The 21,522-nt window shown below is 46.2% G+C and overlaps 1 protein-coding gene across 3 annotated transcripts in view; it reads left to right on the top strand.

Moving 5' to 3' along the window:
• FAM120A (family with sequence similarity 120 member A) overlaps positions 1-21,522 on the top strand; it is a 97,622-nt gene that overhangs the window by 64,978 nt on the left and 11,122 nt on the right. For all 3 annotated transcript variants that reach the window (XM_074363016.1, XM_074363014.1, XM_074363015.1), the window contains exons 11-14: positions 7,831-8,080; positions 13,919-14,033; positions 19,178-19,387; positions 21,104-21,287. In XM_074363016.1, the coding sequence (XP_074219117.1) occupies positions 7,831-8,080; positions 13,919-14,033; positions 19,178-19,387; positions 21,104-21,287 (759 nt within the window). The remainder of the gene's footprint in view (positions 1-7,830; positions 8,081-13,918; positions 14,034-19,177; positions 19,388-21,103; positions 21,288-21,522) is intronic.

Genomic DNA, 21,522 nt, shown 5'->3' on the forward strand with positions numbered 1-21,522 from the left:
CAGGTAGCTCCCAGGACAGGCTGCCCATTGCCGTACTTGTGAGTATGGCTGGTGTGCTCCGTTCCTGCTCTCCGCAGGGGGTGGTGTGCACCCCTCAGGTCTGGTGTGCTTGTCCGTGTCCCCTGCAGTTCAGGGAGCTTCAGGTGCCAGGTGCTCTCGGGAAGTAGGAGTGTTGGTCTCTTCCGCCCTGCTGCACGTCTGCAGTTTTAAAACATTGTCGGACAAACACACAGTTGTCAGCACACAGCACGCTCACTCCCTCATTGCCTAATTGTAGTTTGTCCTGCTGGCCTGGGAGAGGCTGGCCTGTTAGCAGACAATAGTATTGGAAAGCAGAAGCCAGTGGACGGTATTGACTAAATGGACCAGCATCCTCTGAGCATAAGCCAGAGAGAGGCCAACTGTGAGGAAGGGCTGAGTGTGCAGACCACACAGTAGGGCCTGGTGCTGCTCTCCAAGGGGAATGACAGGGTCAGCTTGCCTGTGGCAGGTCAGTTGTAGCTGGGGCTGGAGGGCGTGGGGAGTGGCGTGATCAAGGGAAGAAAAGAGAAGAAGGATGGTAGGGTCTGGGGTGACCGGACGGAGGTGGCTTGACCTCATTTGGATGGGGAAGGCCCCAGGGAGTACTAAGGAAAGGAGGAGGAAGGTGTACCCGTGTGAGGTGGATGGGAGAAGGCCGTAGCTTCAGAGAGAATTCAGCAGGCGTGTCTTTCTCCTTTCCTTCTGCCTCCACTGACTCCTCTCTCCTCTGACTTTTAAGGATGGGAGACAGTTGTCTGTTACTGCTGTTACTTTTGGCCAGTAGGGAACACTGACTAATGATGGTACTGATTTAGGTTTCCATGCCTGCAGCTTCTACTAAGTGACTATGCTTTTTACTCTTCTTGTGAAGAAAATACTCTACGCTTCTTGAAGGCCTGGATGAGATGGGACAATGACAATGTCGGGTCATGTGAAAAGAGGCTGACCTTGAACGGCCTCTTGGGAGTTCTTGGTTGCCAAGACTTGAGAGTATGTTGAAATCTTGTTTTACTGATGCTTCCTTTTAGATCATACATAGATGAAATGAAACGAGTGGCACCTTGCGGGAGATTCGTAAACCACGTGACAGTGCACCACGCGGTCCTTGGGACAGGTTTGTCCTTCGGACGCCCACTGGCTTTGCCGTCTACTTTGGTGGTCCGGTAACCAGGACCGAGCTGGGTGGGCTCCGGGTAAACCCACCTACTCAGGTGGGTGATGCAGCCGCTTCTGAATGTGAGGGCTCTGATCTAACGTGGCTTCAGAACGCTCTGCGTACAGATGCATGATTCTGGTGTGGTTACTGGGACAATCAGGAGTTCCCTGAAGATGGCTTTATTGTCCGAGCGAATGAGTCAAAGGGTGCACTGAAGTCTAAAGGGTTGTTCAAAAATACTTGACCTTTACTAGACGTAAGACGTGTCCATTTGGAAATCTCGTCTCTTAATTAAGGCCCATGATAAAGTGTTCATGAGCAACAATGGATTTTTGTGGGACTTACCAGAGTTTCTTTTTAAAGTCATTATATAGTTACAGTAGGATATCTACAATCAGATCCTTAAAAAAACAGCAGCCTCTGAAGGTCCTGATGAATCACATGCTGGCAGTTTGTTTTCTATTCCTTTTTGTCCATCTCTAGGTTCTATCATTTTACTTTGGTAAATTCATCAGAATACTTGTTTTATTGCGGGAACTACTGTGGAATTCAAAGTCCTGCCAGTGGGGCAAGCAGAAGGTGTTGACCCGGCACAGGCAGATTCTCCCAGATGTGCTAGATGGTGACAGTGGCAGTTGCTGTGGGGAGACGTAGGACCGGGGAGCTTTCTCTGCAGCTGCTGGAATACAGGCCGGGCCTGGAGACAGGTGCCTGGGTCTGAGCCAGCCCTGGCCCTGAGGCCTCCTTGTGTGAACTCCAGACACTCTCCAGCCCTGAAAGCAGCTCTGGCCTTTGCTGCCCTGGGGCGGGGAGGCGCTCCCCCATCACCCAGGCACTGGGGTCCCCCCCAGGTGCTCCCTCAGGATGAATGGGAGGGGCCGCAAGAAAGGGGTCAGGTTCTAAAAAGACTACAAGGGTAATGAGTCACTTCAGCTATACCTGAAGAGTTAAAAAAATCCAGGAAGCGATTTGCACATTTTAAAATTACTATCCACTTAATAAAACTGGCTTCTGTTTTCTCTAAGCCTTCCCGGTACCTCAAGATTAGGTAAAAGAAACAGAGTTATAGAAAATAGATGAGACATAAATTATAGACACACTGAATTGTATTTATGGAATAGGAAACACGTTTATGTACTATGTGTAGTATGTACTATGCTTATCTGTATTTTCCCATATTTCCTCTACTTTTTAAACTATCAGGAAAAGTCAAAAGGAACATTGATTTTTTTTTTTCTCCTCTTGGTCCAATTTGCTTTAGGAATTTTGTTAGTGCTAATAGTTGGGACTGCTAACTGAAAATAAATACATTACATTTGCTCATTGTGGATTACGTTATAAAACAGAATACTTCAACATGACCAACACAAGTGTGCTGTTTTAATTTGTGTAACAGTTGGTTGCCATAAACATTTTTTCTCTTGATTTCATGGAAGATGTTTGTGTATTAATCTGACTTTCTTTATCCTTCAAAGCTTTCCAGAAGTAGCGTTAGCAAACTGCCTTTTCCTCACAAAACTTTGAGCAGCCAAGCTCAAGAGTCAGCTGAGGAAGAAGGCAGTGTTGTGTGACAGGCCAGTGCTTGATGGCACTCTTTCAGATTTTTATTTATGTCATGGGTCCTTGAACACCATGTCACACCGTGCTCTTCTGTGTACCCTGTGGCCTACTGAGCGTATATATTTTTGTAGATAGTAAGATGCCCCCAGTCTCAGGTATGAAAGGTTTAAGGGAAGAACTGATAGCCTTTTACTTCTGAGAGTCATGGAGGGTGCACACCGTGCTGCTCGAAAGTTAACCAGCCATTCTCCTATTGGAAGGGTAGACCAGCTGTCATTGCACCCATTTTTCTGTTTCTGCCCTAATATGAAGGAACTAGAGTTTTGTTTCTATTTATTTGTTTTTTTTTTCTATAACCTCAGGAAAGCTCAGTGAGTAAAACAGTGGCTCCTGCCCAGATAGACACACACACGCGCTCACATACCCACGCACACAGAGATGTAGACCAAAGGTCCGGTTGGCTGCAGTCTTGGAGGTTTTTTGTCTCCATCTTTTTCCTTACCTGTAACCTTATCGCCCAAGTGCTGCACTGCTCGGTGCTGGTGGTGTTCTGGCACTGAGCTTAGAGGCATATACTTCAGCAGATGGCACTAGAGCCGGCCACTACCAGTGAGTTAGAATAGGCTGACCCAGTGAAACGTGTTCATTGTTCCTGGTCTGGGATGGATCCCGAAATCAGCATTATAACAGATTTCCAAGGTAGCTGGTTGTCACATATTTAAATGTGAAGATAGTAGAACATGGCTAATGTCTGGTGGAAAACATTGGGTTTTTACTGACAGCTTAAGCATAATAGTGTTTTGTGTCCTGAAATTGTGTTTTGAAGAAGTACTTTTAGTAAAGAAAGTACGTTATAAATTTAGCCTCCAGGAATACGGAAAACTGATGCCTTAGAATTGCTTTTGCCAACATGAAAATTCAGTTTAGTTTCAGGTCAGAAAGACAATCTGATACTCAGTTTTTTCTCAGACCTTTACTTGAAATTGGGAGTTTTCCTGTCGGTAGAAAAGACAAGTTAAATATTTGTTGATGGTGACACACAGATTTATTCATGGACAGCAACTGGGTTAGCTGATTTCTGGAATTCTCTTATTGTTTTAACAAGGCAGCAGGAACATGTCTTTCTAAAATGGTACCTTTGCACAGAGTTTTACCCCACAGTGCTCGTGTCTGTGGGCACTCAGACATGCGCTCAGGGTGTTCCTGTAATCCAGCTGCCCATGCCATCTGGAAAATCCCTGTATAACCGGTGGTTTTTGCAGAAAATGCTAAGAGCTGGCTACTTTGCACCTGCTTATTCCTGTGCGCTGAGTTAGAGACTGAGCCTTCCCTCCTGGGCAGCAGCGACTTCAGAAGGAGCCCGGAGCCAGAGGGAGGGAAGGTGCTGCGTGTGCCTCAGCCACCCCTGTCAGGCAGCTTGTAATGCAGAGGCTGCCACGTGTCAACCCCAGAATGGGATGTCCCTTGGAATTCATTATTTTATATAACACGAATCTTTAATTAATCTAATGTAATGAGTCTGTACAACATAGGTTGGTCTCACACAGTCGTGAACACATAACAGGGGTGTGAGGCGTCTTTGTAAGTTTCCTCATCTGGATTGTGCTGCAGAGTGAGTGGCTGGCCTCCTTTTTTCAGTGCCTAGTCCCAGGGCTGGGCTGGGGTGAGGCAGGTGAGGGGCCCAGTCCTCAGAATTTGAGACCCTTGCTAATAGCATGGGCACGCGGGGGTTGGCACCTGCCTCACCCGTGCCCCAGCCAGTCTGGTACATAGCAGGTACTTAGTACATATCTATTAGGTGATTGGCCAAAGTTTCCACAGCTACTGAGTGGCAGTGTACACAGAAGGTCTCCAAGTGTTCAGTTGTTCAAAAACAGATACACACGTGTTAAAAAATAAAGCCAATCAGGAGCATCTTTGCTTTTGGAACAGTTTTTCATTGCTGCACATTGATTTTCTCTGATAAAGACATTTATTTCCTAATTCTTGAGCTTCACAAATTTGCCTGAGTAGAATATTCCCATCATCCTGACAATGTTTGCAATTAAGTGATTAGTGGCGGAAAACTTAAAAAAAAAAAAAAGACATGTATTTCCTAAATTCAGTTGGGGGCCATTCTTTGAGAATGTTCTACACGTGGATGTATTTGTGGGAGAGGGTGAGCCCCGCCTCCTTCTGTTCTGCCACCCTGAACCCCTCCCCTTTGAGCCATTCTTGTTCTGAGTAGTGCAGAGAAGCAACAAAAATGCTTGGAAGGATGAGAGGAAGCTAAGACATCCGATACCACCTTGACAGCTGCGCTCTCCGCTGCGCTGCGCTGCGCTCCTGGTGGGAACCGACGGCACGTCCCTGCTAGTACTGGGGCAGTCCTTTCCCCAGGGACGTGAGCTCACGACGTCAGGTGGCAGTCCTCAGGCATGAGCGTGTGCTCATCTGCAGCCTTTGCGGGCTGTACGGGAGCCGAGCACACAGCACCATGCCAGGTAAACTCGGGCACACTTGGGTCCTTCGGAGCCCCCGCGAGTGTGGACAGCTGTCCAGGGCAGCTTCAGGGAAGACTCGGGTAAACAGACGCTTGTGAAGGGGCCACTGGCACTTCCAGCCTCCACTTACCTGCGCTGTATCTTAGACCATAAAGCATGTAGAGGTCTAAGCATTCTGAGCTTCAGAATGAAGATCCTCCACCAAAAATTTATTTCTAGAATGAAGACAAAATAAAATGGTTGTTAAAAATTATTAAAAGAGGCAAGAACAGAGCTGACAAAAGGGGGAGAAATGGAGATGAAGGAAGCTTTAATAAGAGTGCCTCTCTTGAGAAAGCTCAAAGGAGTCTCTGACGGTGTATCCTGAGGTTTTTTTAAGATGTAGTAAACTTATGCTCTGTGTGCATGCGTGCATGGTGTGTGTGGTGTGTGTGTGTGTGTTTTGGGGGGAGAAAATAAGAGAGCCTAGATTAACAACCAAAGATAAAATATAATTAGTTCCATTAAATAAATCTTTGCCAGCAAAACAAAGATGTTACCTAAGAAAAACAGATTCATGCGTTTTTGCTCTTGGAGGCATGGAAATGCACTTTGTGGAGTGACCTGATAGAAATGCAGCGAACTGGTTAATGGGTTATTTGGTAACCTCCTTTCACCTCTTTTGTTGGGACTGACAATGTGCCAGCCTCTGAGACTGTAGTTGGGGCAAAGGCAGGGCAGGCAGGGCACCCAGGGGCACCCCGCGGTGGCGACCTGCGCCCCCGGTGTATGGGCAGGCCCTGTGTGGAGCCGTGTGTGCTGGAGCTGGGTGGGCATGGGGGGTGGGTGGCTAGATTGTGAGTCCACGGACAGGGTCTGCTGAACAATGGGGACTTTGTGAGCTTGCGTTTGGCACATAAAAATAGATAAATTTCAAGAAGCATGTATTTATATATACATGTATATCTCTGTTTTGACTTGGTGGACTTTAAAATGAACATTTTAAGTATTTAAATTTTGCCTTTAACATTTAAACACTAATATATTCAAATGTAAATTAAAGGGATTTTCCCAGTGATGAAACAGTAACTTTTTTGTAAGAGGAACATTTTCAGAAACTGTCTTGACTTGCATCCCTGCTCAAGCAGCCTGCTCCTGGGAATAGGGGGGGGGGGTCCCTGCAGAATGACTGGTCATGGCGCTCCTCTGCAGCTCACTGTCACCTGACTTGACTGGGGCTGAATGTGCCAAAGCTTGCTTTTCCTGTCGCTGACACACTGTGTATATATCCAAGTATCTGACTCCTGAAATTCTTCGTGACATTGGAAGAGATGGTTGTCTTGCCTGACTCTGTTCAGACTTGGGGTGGAGCTAGAGGTGGGCCAGTTAATCGTTTAACTTTGTCAGGATTCGGGTTCTTCACCGTCTCTCCATTTGCTCAGTCTGTCCTGGGTGTTACTTTAGGGAAAATGAGCCCAGGTGGGGTACTGTTATTTGGATAAAATTGATACATCCAAGGTCACATTAGAATCACAGCACCATCCTGGCTCCTGTACCAGCTGTCAGCCACGTGGGGAGGCGGGAGGGCGTGCGAGCGGCTCCCTGGGCCAGGGGCGCCCTGCTTCGGTTCTGATGGTTATTGATCAAAGTGAGCTCTTTGTAACTTACTAAACGCACACCCAGACTTTCCCGCCCGATTGTTGACATCAGTGCAGTTTGATGAGAAGTTTTACTGCACTTTTCTGCAGTATGCCTTATCTTCACTGTCCTCCCTCCCCGTGTCCCATCATAGTGTCTCCTTTAAGTAATCTGGAATTTACATGGGAAAATGTGCATGTTTGTGTGTGTTTTAAGAATTAATTGATGCTAATAGGGGTAAAACCACTGTGGATAAAAGGTCATTGTTTTGTATGATACCAACTTAGAACATCTTGATTTTTTTTTTTTTTTTGAGGTGAAATGGGGAATTTTACAGTTTGTCTTCAGTCTTGCTGAATAGAAATACTGTGTGCCGACTTCACCTGGGATTTTTGAAACATGGAATACTGCTTCCGCTTGCTGCCTTGCTGGGCTGTGGGGGTCTCATTGTGTGGTAGTTTGTCCCTGTTAATCTTTAAAATAGAGTTTAACAGTTATATTTATTAAAGTAGGAGGTCCTAGAGTAAAGTGGCTGCCAAATTGCAAATTATTTCTCAAATCTGATTAGTAAAAGTATTTATATAGAAAAAGCTTCACTGTCTGGTTTCCATGATAGTCATACACTTCTAAATGTTACCAGTTGTTATTACTAAGACTATTAGTGGATTTAAAATATTAAAACAAATTTTGTCTAACATTGTTGACTTATACATAATAGTTATATGGAGAAATCCAGTTTGATTTGATTTGATTGAGAAGAAATTTATTGGTGGCCTGACTGAAAATCCGAATGAGTCACTAAGGTGCATGGAGTAGGGAACAAAAGTGTCTCAGAGGGAGGACTGATCACCAAGGGCTTGCTAATGAGAGAGTGCGTTGCTATACAAGGGGTGACATCCTCAAATTATAATTACTAGAGCTTTTGGGTTTTGTTAGGCTTAAGGCGGCTACGATGGGGCGTAAATGGTTCTCCTCTGCTTTTCCTTCCTGTAGTCTCGCCAGTGATCATTAAAGAGTGGGCAGCTTACAAAGGGAAGTCTCCCCAGACCCCGGAGCTGGTGGAAGCCCTTGCCTTCAGGGAGTGGACCTGCCCCAACCTGAAGAGACTCTGGCTGGGGAAGGCGGTGGAGGACAAGAACCGCAGGATGAGGGCCTTCCTGGCCTGCATGAGGTCGGACACACCAGCCATGCTCAACCCAGCCAGCGTGCCCACTCATCTCACGGTGCTGTGCTGCGTCCTACGGTAGGTGCAGCCGGCCGCTGCCGGCTCCCCGGCGTGTGCTTGTGCGGACGCCTCCCCAGGATGCGTTCTGTGTGATGCTCCTGGGGGTCACGCCAGATGAATCATCTTGCCGATTGAAATTAGTCCTCATCTTGTATTTGATTTGGATTTGAATTGATGCAATATAGCATGTTTATAAATAGGTGTGTTTGATGAACCTACACTTTATGTAAACATAATGATTTTAAATTGAGGGCTTTGTTTTTGTTTTTTTAAACCGATTTCAGACTAAGGAAAAAGTTGTATAATACAAAGAGCTTTTAAAAAACAGACACTGGAGTGTGATCTGCCAACAGACAAGTACACTGTCCTGTGCGATCACAGTACAGCCAGCGGGACCGACCAGCATCGGGGCTTGGTTTCTATCTAAACTTGAGGTTTGTTGCAGACCGTCTCTTTGTATTTGGAGATGAACTCCTGTTGGTCTCCAGCAGGTGCTGGTGGAGCGCGGAGCTGTCCTCTCCTCCGTGTCTCGTCCAGGCTGTGTGTCTGCACCTGACCACTTGGCAGAGGGGGCGTCTGCCTGGCTTCTCCAGTGAGGCCACTCTGTCCCCTTGTAACTAATACGATTTCATGCGAGGCACTTAGTTTAAACATTCTGTTCCACCTCCAACTTTAGTGCATTCGTGTCAGCATGGGCTCCTGGCTGCTTCAGTGGCTTGCGGCCCACTACTGCCCTCATTTAATTTGGTGCTTCACTATCACGTGTTGGGCCAGGTGGGGGCCTTGTCAGTCTGGCCTCTGTGTTCTTCTGACGTGTCTTCGTCATTCTGTGAGCACTTCCTTACTTCCCTTTGGAGATGTTCTGGCCTCACTCTGGATGCCGCCTTTTTCCCAGAAGCCCTAGTTTCTAGCGATGGGTTTGGTGTTGGACACGACGCTCTTTGCTGCTCCCAGGCCTTCCCAGTGCGCTTATGGACACAGACACCTGCACGTGTGTGGACTTCTGCTTCTGGTGCCTTCAACCTGCCCATCCTAACTCTCTTTTCCCGTGTGTGTGGCCTCAGACTCTGACAAACAGAGCCTGGGGCACAGCTGTCTTCCAGGCCGTCACCTGCCCCAGCCCTGTGTGTCCTGTCCCCCCAGGCTAGCTCCTTCTCCATGGGCCCCTGATCCCCACTGGATCTCATCTGCTTGACTGAGAACAGCAGACAGCCTCAGTCAGGTGTTTATTTCCTGAAGTTTCGTAAATTCATAACAGACTTTAAGGCCAATAACTTACTTAGAAGCCTTTCCTTAGTTAAACTGAGGTTAACGAAAATGAGCGTAGTGTGTCAGTTTCCTATCTTTATCTCTGTTGAGGGTTAGCTGGAGGGAAAGTTCTTTGTTTTTGTTTTAGAATCTTCGGCTAGTTTCCTCTGATGGAGAATTCATTTATCGATAAAAGCCTTATAATAGCCAACACTTTAAGGTTAAGACTTTGAGGGCTCTGAGATCAAATCAGCAGTAATGAATTTGTTTATATGTCTCTCTTCCAAGTTTAAAATGATGTGTGGCCTCTAATTCAGTTAGCTGTCTACCGTACACCTGGCCCAAAGATCCCCCGGCGCCCTGAGGGAGGACAGCGTGTGCTGCACCTGAGGCTTGTTTGGCTCCCCTTGGACAGAAGCAGCTGTATGTTAGCGTGGGAGCAGCCACTGTTGTCTCGATGTGAATACGGTGCTCACGTTATTTCACGCTCCTTGGGATGGCAGTGCCTTCGCGTCTCGTGTGTTCATGCGCTTGGCCCCGTGGGGCACTGGGATGCTGGGCACGTGCAGACTGGACAGTGTGACTGGGCCCCACTTTTTGTCTTGGTCTTTGTGACCCTTCCTCGACTTCTACCCCAGAAGGAGGTAGGCACTGTTCAGATGGCCTTTGTAAGTCTTCCCAGATTTCAGGATTGTGCTGGTCCCTGTTTCTCAGACAGTCTTTATTGTGATTTCTTTACGGTTGTTTCTAAAAAGCGTACTCATTTTAGAACTTGAAAAGATTAATAAATGCAACTAGTGATCTTGTGTTTCAGGGAACCACCTCCTGGGCTCATGTCTGTGTTGCCAAGAAGCTACAGTGAGTTCATTGCGGGTTCCCCGCTTCTTGGCACCCCAGTGGAGGCCAGAGGACAGGCTGGTTGTGCAGACTGTCGTGTGTGGGGTGGGCTTGGAGCTGTGGAGTTTCCCGCTTGGACAGACTCACACAGTTTCAGATCCTGCAGAGGAGGGGCCTGTTGAGGCCAGGTCGTTGGGGAGAGATGAGGGAGAGTGACGGAACAGGTCCCAAGGATTTGAGGCCAGGTCACCAGTAAACGGGTTGGTGCGCCTCCACTAAGAGCATGTGTTCTACCTGTGTGGGTGTTCTGGGGCCATAGGGACAAGCAGGTAAAGGAGGGCACCCTGTTTGATTGGTGGGTGGCCGTCCCGCCCCCAGGTTCCCCACACGTGAACACTGTACCGCAGCGGCTTTGTCCTCTCTCTCCGTGTGTCTGTGTGTGTGTCCTGAATCCCTTGAACGGAAGTTGTGGGTGCGATGCCGTTTACCCCTAAGCTCTTTAGTCTGTGTTTCCTTAAAAAACAAGGACATTATCAGAATCAGAAAAGTGACACTGATGCATCTCATGTGCAGAGCTTGCTCAGGTTTCACCTGCTGCCCCGGTAACCTCCTTTATTAGCAACAGAATCTTGGCTTGTGCTTGCGTTTAGTTGCCATGTCTCCTCCAGTCTAAGACAACTTCTCGGGTTTCTTTGGGTCGGTGCAGGGACTTTTCTGAAGAGAGTAAACACTGGGTTTTTTTTTTTTTTTTCCCAGACCAGAGACCTGCAGATCGTTTGTCTTTTAGGCAGCATGTGAACTAACAGGTGTGGCTGCTCCAGGAAGTTGTGTTTAAAATCAGGCGGCCACCTCTGGGCAGACTGTCAGTCCCGATTTGTTGGTGTCCCTTCGTGATGAGATTGCGTTTCTGTTTTGGGGACAGGCATGCCCCAGCCAGGAGGCGGTGGTCTGCTGTCACAGTGATGTCAGCACCCGTATGTGACGTGCGTTCCAAGTGTGACATTGCAGCAGCAATCAGGAGGACGGGGGGAGGACGGCAGCCAGACTTCTAGAACCCTTGTAATGGGGATGAGGAGGGGCCTGCGTCTGAGCAGAGGTTCAGTGAGGGTGAAGCAAGCGTCCAAAGCAGAACAGAAAGCAGCCTTCCTGAGAGCAGGCAGCAGCAGGTCCTTAGCCCAGAGAGTTCACATTCTCCTGAGAAGGAGGAACTTGAATAAACTAAGGGGACTGGAGGGCTTAGGGCCCCAAACAAGACTCACACAGTCAGCGCAGCCTGTCCCAGCACCCCGAGGAGCACAGCCGGGGTCTCGCTCCTTACCTGTGCCCGTCGCGGGCAGACCTCATGGGTCCCAGTGTCACGGAGACCTGCTTCTGAAGGGCAGTGGGCGGGGAGGTGACAAAGGGAGAACCCAGAGATCCTCCAACTTCCGGGGCAGGAAACTTAAGGCTGGCAGCGGAGAAGTCACGGAAAAGAATGTCTAGACAAAACTGAGAAATGCGAAGGGATTGAAAACACTGTCCGTGCGCAGACAGTGCGCCAACAGGAATAGCTCGAACACACGAGATGGTCAAGGGGAGATGCTTGCTGCTCTCACCTCTGCCGTTGGTGCCATCTGACATCTCCCGGGGCTCTCCGGGATTTCAGCTGCTCTGGGCGTGCGTCTCTCCATGTACACACTTCATACTCCTTCTACATCCAGAAAGTCTTTCTGGGGACGTACATTGAGCAAGAGGTAAATGGTAACTTTGTTAAAATGTGAATAGGAAGCCAAATGGAGGACACAGTAGGTCTTCTAAGCCCGTAAGACTATTTGTCGTCAGAGCTAAACCGAGCGCTGAGAGCCTTTGCTGCTGGGGAAACCAGCCTGTCCCCGACACAGTCTTTTTTCTGATTCACAGTTTGTAAAGGAGCATCTAGTCTGGGCTGACGGGCCAGGGAGGGGAGTGAGTGTTTCATGGCTTTGCAGGATGAAACCTGTGGTAGGGGTCAGTCGTTGGGGTGGCTGCTCAGCCGCCGTGAGTGAATCTAATAAATACCATTGTGCTGTCCACTTAGAAATGGTTAAGATGCTAAATTTCATGTTATGTGTATTTTACCACAGTTTTTTAAAAATAAGAAATAAAGATAAAGGGACGTATAACATGGGTACTTAGGCAAAGCACATATCAAGCACAACTTTTCCACAGTAATTTTTTTCAGACAAGAGTAGGGGTACTTTCTTCCTATTTGCTGTTTCTTGCATCAAGCCCTGGTTAAAACTCACGAAGACTCTTTTATTTAAGGTTCTGGGCACTCAAACAATTACAAAGGGTGCTATTTTTTTTTTGTCATCACAAACATTGACAATTTAATGAAATAAAATGTTTGCATCACTCTTTTACATATTTCTGATTATATCTAAATACCGTGGAGATTTAACATCCACTGTTGGTTTACTTTGAAATTGCATTTCCTTTCAACTTTCACTGTACAGCTTTACCATGAAGTAAATGAGCTCCGTGCCTTCACTTCCCCATCTCTAGAATGGGGCAGTAGTGGTCCCGGCCTCAGAGTTGCTGTGGCCACTCGAGATGTTAATGTGTGGTAAATGCTCAGACCAGTGCCTGGCACCCAGTGGGCACTTAGATTTTTCTACTGGGGTTTTTATTGAAAATACTTCTCTGAATCAGCTAGGTGGAACCTCCTTTACCTATTAGTTTATGTTCCTGTGGATGAATATTAATTATTACAGAAATGAGAGAGGGAGAGAGGGCTCAACACCGACTCTGATCCTGAGTTTTATTAACTTAAATTTGAAGCGCTGAGATAACTTCCTCGGCAGACAGGCCTGGAAAGAGCTTTGTCAGGCATGTCATGGTTCTCCGGACTCCTTTTAAGCCAGCAGTTATTTATGGTGATCAGTTGGCAACTTGGCTAGGTCAGGTTTGCTGAATGCAGAGAATCGGGAACCACTGGCCATGCGGTGAGACAAGTTCTTAGTGGTTAGCCTTTCACTCTCTCATACCCAAATACTCCTTGGAGTTGAGCTTTTGCTTAGCGTCCTGGAGGTTGTCACTGGAGCAGTGCTGTCCGCAAGGTGAGTACAGGGGAAAGGATTTGTAGAGAAGAGGGGATGCAGACACCTGACGGTCCACAGGCAGATAGTACAAATGGAAGTTGAAGACTTAGAAATGGATTTCCCTACAGCTGTCCATACCAGGGTGGCCCCAGGAAGTCTGTGTGTCCCCAGGGATTGCAGCAGTTCTGAAGGCTGAAGCTTAAGGCATTGTCCCTGCTGTCCCTTCCCTCTCCATCCTGGGGCACTCCCCTGCCACCGCCAGGGCCCCTTCTGTGCAGACGGTTCGCACACGCACTCTTCATCGGGAGATTAATCTTTCTTGTTTGGACTTAAGGCCTGCCTCCCAGGTATCCTGTCTTGAATTTAAATAGATAAATCTTATACATTGGTGCTTAAAATATATTTTCAGGGTTTAAACACTTCAAAAGAGTAAAGTTATATCAAAAATCACTTACCAGCTGGCTTACAGTATGTACAGACTTAGCGTGCTATTTTTCATTCCTCTGAAATCATTCTGATGAGTCCAGATGATGAGGTTTGTACTTGTAATTGGCAACATCCAGTGAAGATAGAAAAGCCGGGTGAGAAATCCATATAGGCCTCCTTAGCTTGTGTCGTCCTGAGGGAACTTACCACCGGAGCACCAGGTTGTGCACCTGACCGGTGACGGCCGCATCCTGACGCTAGAACCCTCTCTGTCCACCCCCTGCAGGTATATGGTGCAGTGGCCTGGAGCACGGATACTGCGTCGGCAGGAGCTGGATGCCTTCCTGGCTCAGGCGTTGTCCCCCAAACTCTATGAGCCTGATCAGCTGCAGGAGCTCAAGGTAATTGGCAAGCCTCATTCCTTGTCTTGGGAAGTCGTGTCTTGGGAAGCCTTGTTTTGGAGTTCTTGGAGACAAAGCTAACCTCACTAAGCAGTCACTCAGTGCACTAAACTCGTAGTACTAATGAGGTGAACTTGAGAGCCTTCAGGGCAAAAGGGATTTCCTTCCCAGTTATGAAAACAGTCAAGCCTACTTTTGTTGGATAAGATTTTTCCCTTGTTTACCAGTGGGTGTTTATTCTTGTTTTTCATATCAGGAAATAAACCTGCCTTTTATTTCAGATGGGGATCCCAAACCCTGGGAGGGCTTGGTCCTAAGAATTGACTAACATCTGGCCAGGATTCTTTTTCTTATTTCGTTCTGTTGTTCCTAATTACAACATTCGTTTTCTTTAAAAAAACAAAAACAAAAACAAAACAACTTTGCCCTCCTGGTATTATAAATCCCTTTTAAAAAAAAACCACTTGAAGAACAATGTTATGTCATCATCCCTGTGCCCTTTTAGTCAGCCTTTAACATCGTATTTCTTTTAATTTTCCCTTCTAGTGTTCTTTTTGTTCTTTAATTGTTTTGACAATATTAATTTTCTCCATGTTGTCACCTGATTTTTTGGTGTGCTTATCTTTTCAGTGCACTTTTATTAGTCACTGTGTCCACATAGCTGTACTTGCTTCCTGATTGCGACACTAAATTTTAGAAAGTTCAAGACTTTCCAGAGTTAGCTAAATGAGTGGATCTGCTTTTTCTTTTTATTGTACAGGGTTTTGGGTTTTTCTTTGCCATTGGTTTGGTTTTTTTGTTAGTTTGTTTTTTTTACAAAATTTGATTTGTAATCAGGTAATCTCTTTTGACAAAATCGCCTTCACTTTTAGATCTTTTGGCCATTCTTTATGAAGGCGTTCTTTCCCCGCAGAAGAGTTTTAGGCTCATTTGAGAGATTTTCAGTATTCTGCAGTTGGGGCTGAATAAATCTCTGATTTCCCCTAAATGATTGAGTTAAACTCAGTTTTTCAGTGTTGAGTAACCCGCAGCTGTGTGGAACCCATGTCACATTCGTGGTCACCTTAGGTTTCTGATGACTTCGAAACAAGCTAAACTAAAGACAACCGAACTTAGGAGAGTCCACCTCAAACTGTGTTCTTTACTTTGTAGATTAAGCTTTTCTGTTTGTTAGACAGAAACTGTGGTTATTTTAAATGGTTTTGAATTTAAGTTTTCGTTCTAGAACGTTTGGCTGGGTGTCCCCCGAGAGGCTGGTACTGAGTGCAGGCCCTCCCTCCCTGTGTCCTAGAGCGTGGTGCCATCACCACCGTCTTCAGCAGCAACTGTGCTCAGGGGTGTTGTGAATACTTTGACCAGAGTGTGGTGCCATCCCTCTACCTCTACTTCCTGTTTCTCTTATTTAGATTATTACATCAGTATTGACATCCCAGTTCTGAAAATCAGACCGCCAGGTATCAGGTATGCCCACCAAGCCTTATTCACCATCAAGTTGCTTTTACTCCAAGTTCATCTTCTCCCATATCCTTTTCATTTTTGGATCAACACATAGGATATAGCTTTTGAAAGACAGTCACACTCTAAGCTTTCATTTTGGTTCTTTTGAGGTCTTAGTGCTTTCATGATTTTTCTCCTTTTTCTTCATCTAAAGCCAGGCGTTGAGAAGGACCCGTTTTATGTGCAGTTACTTCAGGCCCACCACTGTCCCTGTGGGTCTTGCTGGTCGGGGGGTCTGCATTCCCTCCACCAAGGGCAGCCTGCACCGTCAGTGCTTCATTCGCGAGCACCATAAATTCTGAACGAGCCGGAAGGGGAGCTAATAGCATATTCGCTGCGGGTGCGGGGGGAAGGTAGTCGGTTATTTTTTTTTTTTTTTTAAGATTAAAGAGCCTCTCAGCTGTCAGATTGAGAACTGACAGGAATAATCATTATTTCAGTGCTACACAAATCCCAGCGCAGAGCTGAGGGTCCCCAAATTCAGTGATAGAAAAGTAAATTTCGACATTGCTTTTTTCATTTAACCATTAAAGTCGTTTTGATATTTCAAAAGCAGTGACAGTGCTTTCCTACAAAACACCATTTCCCTGTTTAGGATATAGTCAACTCTTGATTTTTGCTGTTGTTTTAGGGGCCACTGTCCAGTTTGTGGATTGCCCAGATCCTGTTTTCCTCCTCCCATTTTTGTCCATTATACGCTTTGAGAATAAAGAGAAGAGAAAGAAAATAATTTTGGCAGTTTGACCTCCTGTTAGCTATTCTGACGGGAGGTTTGCTGGGGAAAGATGTTAAAACCGTTGTTTTAAACGAGTTTGCAAGAGTTTCATCCTGTACGTTCTCTGTCCACCCGCCACGACCCTGAACAGTCGAGCGTTCTGTGTGGCTCTTTGAGGACGGGTGACACTGAGTGACCGCCCTCACTTTCTCCCTGGTATATTTTTTAGACCCTTCTCCTAGGTCACCAGCACAAATGAAATGACTGAGGGAAAATCAGCAGTGACACTGTGCTTGGAGGAGGGCTGGTAAAGGATGAGGAGAAGGGCCCTCGTACAGTTTTAGTATTTGTCCAGTTTCTTTCTCCCTTGCTCTTGACATCCCTGAAATTGCCTCAGATTCTTTTAACAGTTTCACATGCCAAGTGCAGAGTATAAAAGATAGAAAATGAAGAGCTTTAAAGGCAGTATTAGGGATTGCAGCATGTCTGTGATACCTGTAGGAATTATTGTGCATATAGGTAAATATGACAAGTCAAAGTGAAGAATCTGTTGCCCAGTAATTAGGAGTTGGACAGAGTGACCTCACTGGAATTTGGTTCTTGAGCGCATTGGCCAGAGATGCATTCCATATTTTTATTTCCTGTAAGGGCAGAAAGTTTTGTCACCGTTTCTCTAGTTGAGGAACTTTGAATAAAGGCGAATATTTTATCTTACTTGGTATATAAGAGGATGAGGTTGGAATAGGAATATTGCAGCCATTTACATTTATAATTCACATTTAGGGAAAGAAATATAAAACACCATGTAAAGTACTTAAAACATTTTTCAAATGAAGCGAAATCCACACAGCAGTTGAGATTTCATTCACATTATTTAGCCAGCTTTGATTTGAAGAATTTTTCTCCGTTAAATCAGTGATAGTTGTCATTTCTAAAACTAATTGACTTGAACATCGTTTTTTAAACCCATACACCGTTCTTCAGCTAATGATGAGGCCATTTAAAATAAATATGTATGTGTGTGGGAACCGTAGACTCGTCCGTTCCTCCCATCAGCTCACTAGAGGGTCACTTGTTCTAACTGGGGTGCTCCTGGGCCCCACACACTGGCTCTTATTTCTTAACCTCAGCACTCATGCGGCCAACTGCCCACATTGGTTTTGAGCTGTATTGGTGAAATAAGGGCTGGGCGTGGCTGTGACCAACACCACCGGGGACTAAGAAATGACAGCAGTACAGACTTCCCCAGGAGCGCGCTGCTGGCGCTTTGTTACGAAGCACACATCCTTACATCCTTAGGGCAGCATCAGCGCCATCACTGCCTTCCCCTCAGCCTTGCCCAGGTCTCCCGTCCTCTGGCCTGGGAGGCTGGGGGCTGGCGCAGCTCGCGCAGTAGACACCTGGTTGCCATTGTCCCTGCAGAGGGCCAGGGGAGGGGTATCTGTGCAGGCAGCCCCCAGGCTCGGGCTGGCATCACTGCGGTGCCGCCTCCCCACAGCGCCAGTGTTCCGGGAGGGGAACCTCCCTCTTTCTGCCTCAAGACTCTCAGCGGAGAAGGGACTTCCACTTCCTTTCTGCAGTGCACAGAAAGGCAGGGCCAGTGAGGCGCTAAGTAAGTCAGGTGATTTTTTTTTTTTTTTCCGTTTTGACCCTCTCTTTCTCCACTTTCTGCTTAGAAATATAAAACTGCATCTAATTCCATCACCCCATCCCTACCTGCCCTCGACTGAGCATGTTTAGTTCTGCTTTCTGACGCTACACTGGAGAAGCAGGAGCCAGGAGGGTGGGCTCGGAAGGGTGGACAGACTTCTACGGGTTAAGTTCTTCACTGCATTGACTTCAACTTTATTTAAAAAAAAGTTGAAAAACAGTGTTGGCTGATAACGGGGAATGTTGACACTGACAGCACAAAACATCAGATAATCACAAATTCATTAATATTGGGCACAGAAATTGTCTTTTTTCTCTTTAATGAAAGGCCAGTTTACCTGCCACCATTAGGCACGACTCAGGTTGGTACCTGTAAAGACTGCATTCTTGGGATGCCAGCACCTTTGAAAATGAGCGTGCAAGATGGGAAGACAGAAACCAGGACAGTTAAGACTCAGTCCTGGATAATCCACAAACTAGGTCCTTCACAGATAATCAAGAGTTGACTGTATTTGGCAGTGTTTCTTATCCGCTGCTTCAGATGCTAGACGCGAGGGCTGTGTGTGCCCAGGAAGGCTCACAGCACTAATGTGTGAGTGAGAAGACGCCAGAGATGCAAGCCTCTAGATGCTGATAGTGTGCATGGTTCAGATACAGTGTTTTTGCTGTTGTGTTCTTTCATTTATAAGCTATCCATTTCTCCTAAAACATTTTGACAGTCTCATTAATAAGTTGCTATCTAAAACATTAGCGTATAAAATGCTGTAAACGTAAAGTATACGCTTTAGAATGAACTTACACCAAGTCATTTTTTAAGATAACTACCTGAAAAAATGCAGAATCTGAATAGAATATTCCTTTTTACAACATTTCTGTTGATGTATTGCCAGTGTTTAGAATCTGAGATGGAAAATTTTATTTCATAAATGAATTGTGGGCTTAACTGCTAAGGAAACTTAATAATTTGGTACTTTGTCAACTGTCCACCTTAAATACAGTATTACTTACTTTACACTTATGTAACTCTTTATAAATTCCGAATTGAAGTATTTCAGTATGTTTATAAAACAGTCTCTTAAATTTAAATTTGTTAAATAACATAAAAGGTCTTTCTGTTTGGACAGGTCAGTGCTGAGTCACTGTGAAGTAGGGACAGGGCTGCTTAGGGGGGCGTTTGGTTGAGGGGTGTCCTCGATAACTGTGGAGAGCTGTAGTCAGACATTGCAAGAGTTAGATACGGTGGTACTCTTACTCCATAGAAATCACTCTTTTCCGTTTAAAGATTGAGAACCTCGACCCCCGAGGCATTCAGCTGTCAGCTCTCTTCATGAGTGGTGTGGACATGGCCCTGTTTGCAAACGACGCGTGTGGCCAGCCAGTGCCCTGGGAACACTGCTGTCCTTGGATGTATTTTGATGGGAAGCTCTTCCAGTCCAAACTCCTCAAAGCAAGCCGGGAAAAGACCCCACTCATCGACCTCTGTGATGGTCAGGTCAGTTGCAGGGAAGAGGGTGGGCGGGCCAGGGAGGAGCGGGTGGCGACTTCCGGCTGGAATGAAATAACGTGCTCACTGGCTAATCTGTCATCTTTCCGACCGAATTTGTAATGAGCATGTGAGACAGCACTCTGATGTAGGTTAGGCTCAGCCCATTGTGTAACCAGGTGTCAGTTAAGTGCCCACATGAGCCGTGCTCAGGATAGACACTTGCTTCTCATTCACAGTAATTATATTCTGTAACTATGCCTTGAACACTGAATTAGCAAATAGTGAACCTTTGCTCTTAGGGGAAGTACAGGCTTAGGTTCCTGCGAGCCTCCCGTCACAACATCTTCATCAACCAGTCAGCACATAACCTTCCTTTATGTGTTTCTGTTTAAAGACTTCTTAATGCATAGATATAGTGTTAATTCACTCATATTGCACTTACGGCCCGCAGCTCTGTAACTCAGCCTAAGCAAAGCTCGTTTAACTAGCCACGTATGTTTTCTCCATGAGATACCTTACAGCCCAGTATTTGGGAACACAAGCCAGAACTCAACACTGTGCTTGGGGACATTTCACACAAGTCATTCACAAAAACATGGAAACCCCAACACTAGGGACACAGTGAACAGGACACCTGTTTACAGTATGAAAGCTGAAACACGAAGGCCACGCTGTGCCTCCTGCAACCTCAGGTGGCAACTCAAACTTTATCCCGCTCAGTGCATGTCTTCAAATGACTATGAAAATGCCATGAGTGTTGATTTTGGAGGTTATAAATAAATTTTAGCAAGTAGGTGATTCTGCAAATGTGAAACTCCTGCATGATGAAGACTGGCTGTAATTTTAAAACCTTAATTTAAAAATAAAGTGAAGTAGGTTATCAGGTTATCTTGTCCCATTGCATAAAAGATGCTCACATGTGCTTCAAGCTTTTAAATCTTAGACTATAAAACACACATTTTCCCACATGCTGCTTAAGTCAAGCTCAGTCTGAAGACAGACTTACAGAGTAAATGGATTTTTAATTTCTCTGATTAAAGATGGGTTGTTGGTGTATATATTATGTATGTGTTTATTAACAGAAGACACTCTGGTTGAACGTTTCTGATGTTACTTCACGGTGGAGTTGGACACACACAAGCTGTATTGTCCACATTGTGCAGGTCGCCCCACAGACGGGTCAGCAGGGCTCTTGTCCCGTCCTGTCTCAGAGAGCCCCAGGCTTCCCTTAAGCAGCATTGATCACTCTGTGCTTCAGTTCCTTCTCTATAAAATACAGTAAATTTCTGACCTAAAATTAAATTGATAGGAAAGTAAATTTTAAAGATGTGAACTAGACATCATCTTCCCTGTGGTCCACGGTTGGAAGGAAGACTGAAGTGACCTGTCTGGATTTAGACATGGATTCTGAGAACCAAGTTCATTTTTAGTTAATAACTTTCATAGTAAATAGTTCTCACCTGAAGATATACTGAGAAAGTAGGAATTTAAATTCTTTTTGATTTACAAGATTAAGATTATGAGATGGAGAGGCACCTGTTAATTTTTGTTTGCACGTTTGCATGCTGTAAACAAGTGTTGCTGAGCAGTTTGACTGTTTTATCTGCGGGAGAACAAACAGGCCTGGCACAGTGATCTGTGTGTCATACTTATTTCTTGTTCATTCCAATTCAGTGGAGACCTAGTGAGTCAAGTTGTCACATGCCAGTCCTTGCCTTGCAGGCCGAGCAAGCTGCCAAGGTAGAGAAGATGCGGCAGAGCATCCTGGAAGGGCTGAACTTCTCCCGGCAGAGCCACCCGCTCCCCTTCCCACCGCCGGCGGCGCTGCCTTTCTACCCTGCCTCCGTGTACCCGCGTCACTTCGGGCCCATCCCTCCAGCTCAGGGCCGAGGGCGGGGCTTTGCAGGTGAGCGTGCCCCCCACTGCGTGTCGGGACGCGCCGGTGTGGGGAGGCAGGCGTGTGACCAGCAGGCAGGCCTTCTTGGCGGGCCATGTCTTGCCGTGTTGAGACCAGGTAATTGATTGTCACGCTTAGTTCCGAAGTTTGCACCGACAGCTCTTATGTGAGAAGGGAGCAAACTTGATCCTAGAAGAGATTATGGGAAAGGGAGAGGAAGCTGCAAAAGTTGTTGCAGAAACAG

The sequence above is a fragment of the Camelus bactrianus genome, chromosome 4 (genome assembly GCF_048773025.1).
Source record: "Camelus bactrianus isolate YW-2024 breed Bactrian camel chromosome 4, ASM4877302v1, whole genome shotgun sequence".
Taxonomy (NCBI): domain Eukaryota; kingdom Metazoa; phylum Chordata; class Mammalia; order Artiodactyla; family Camelidae; genus Camelus; species Camelus bactrianus.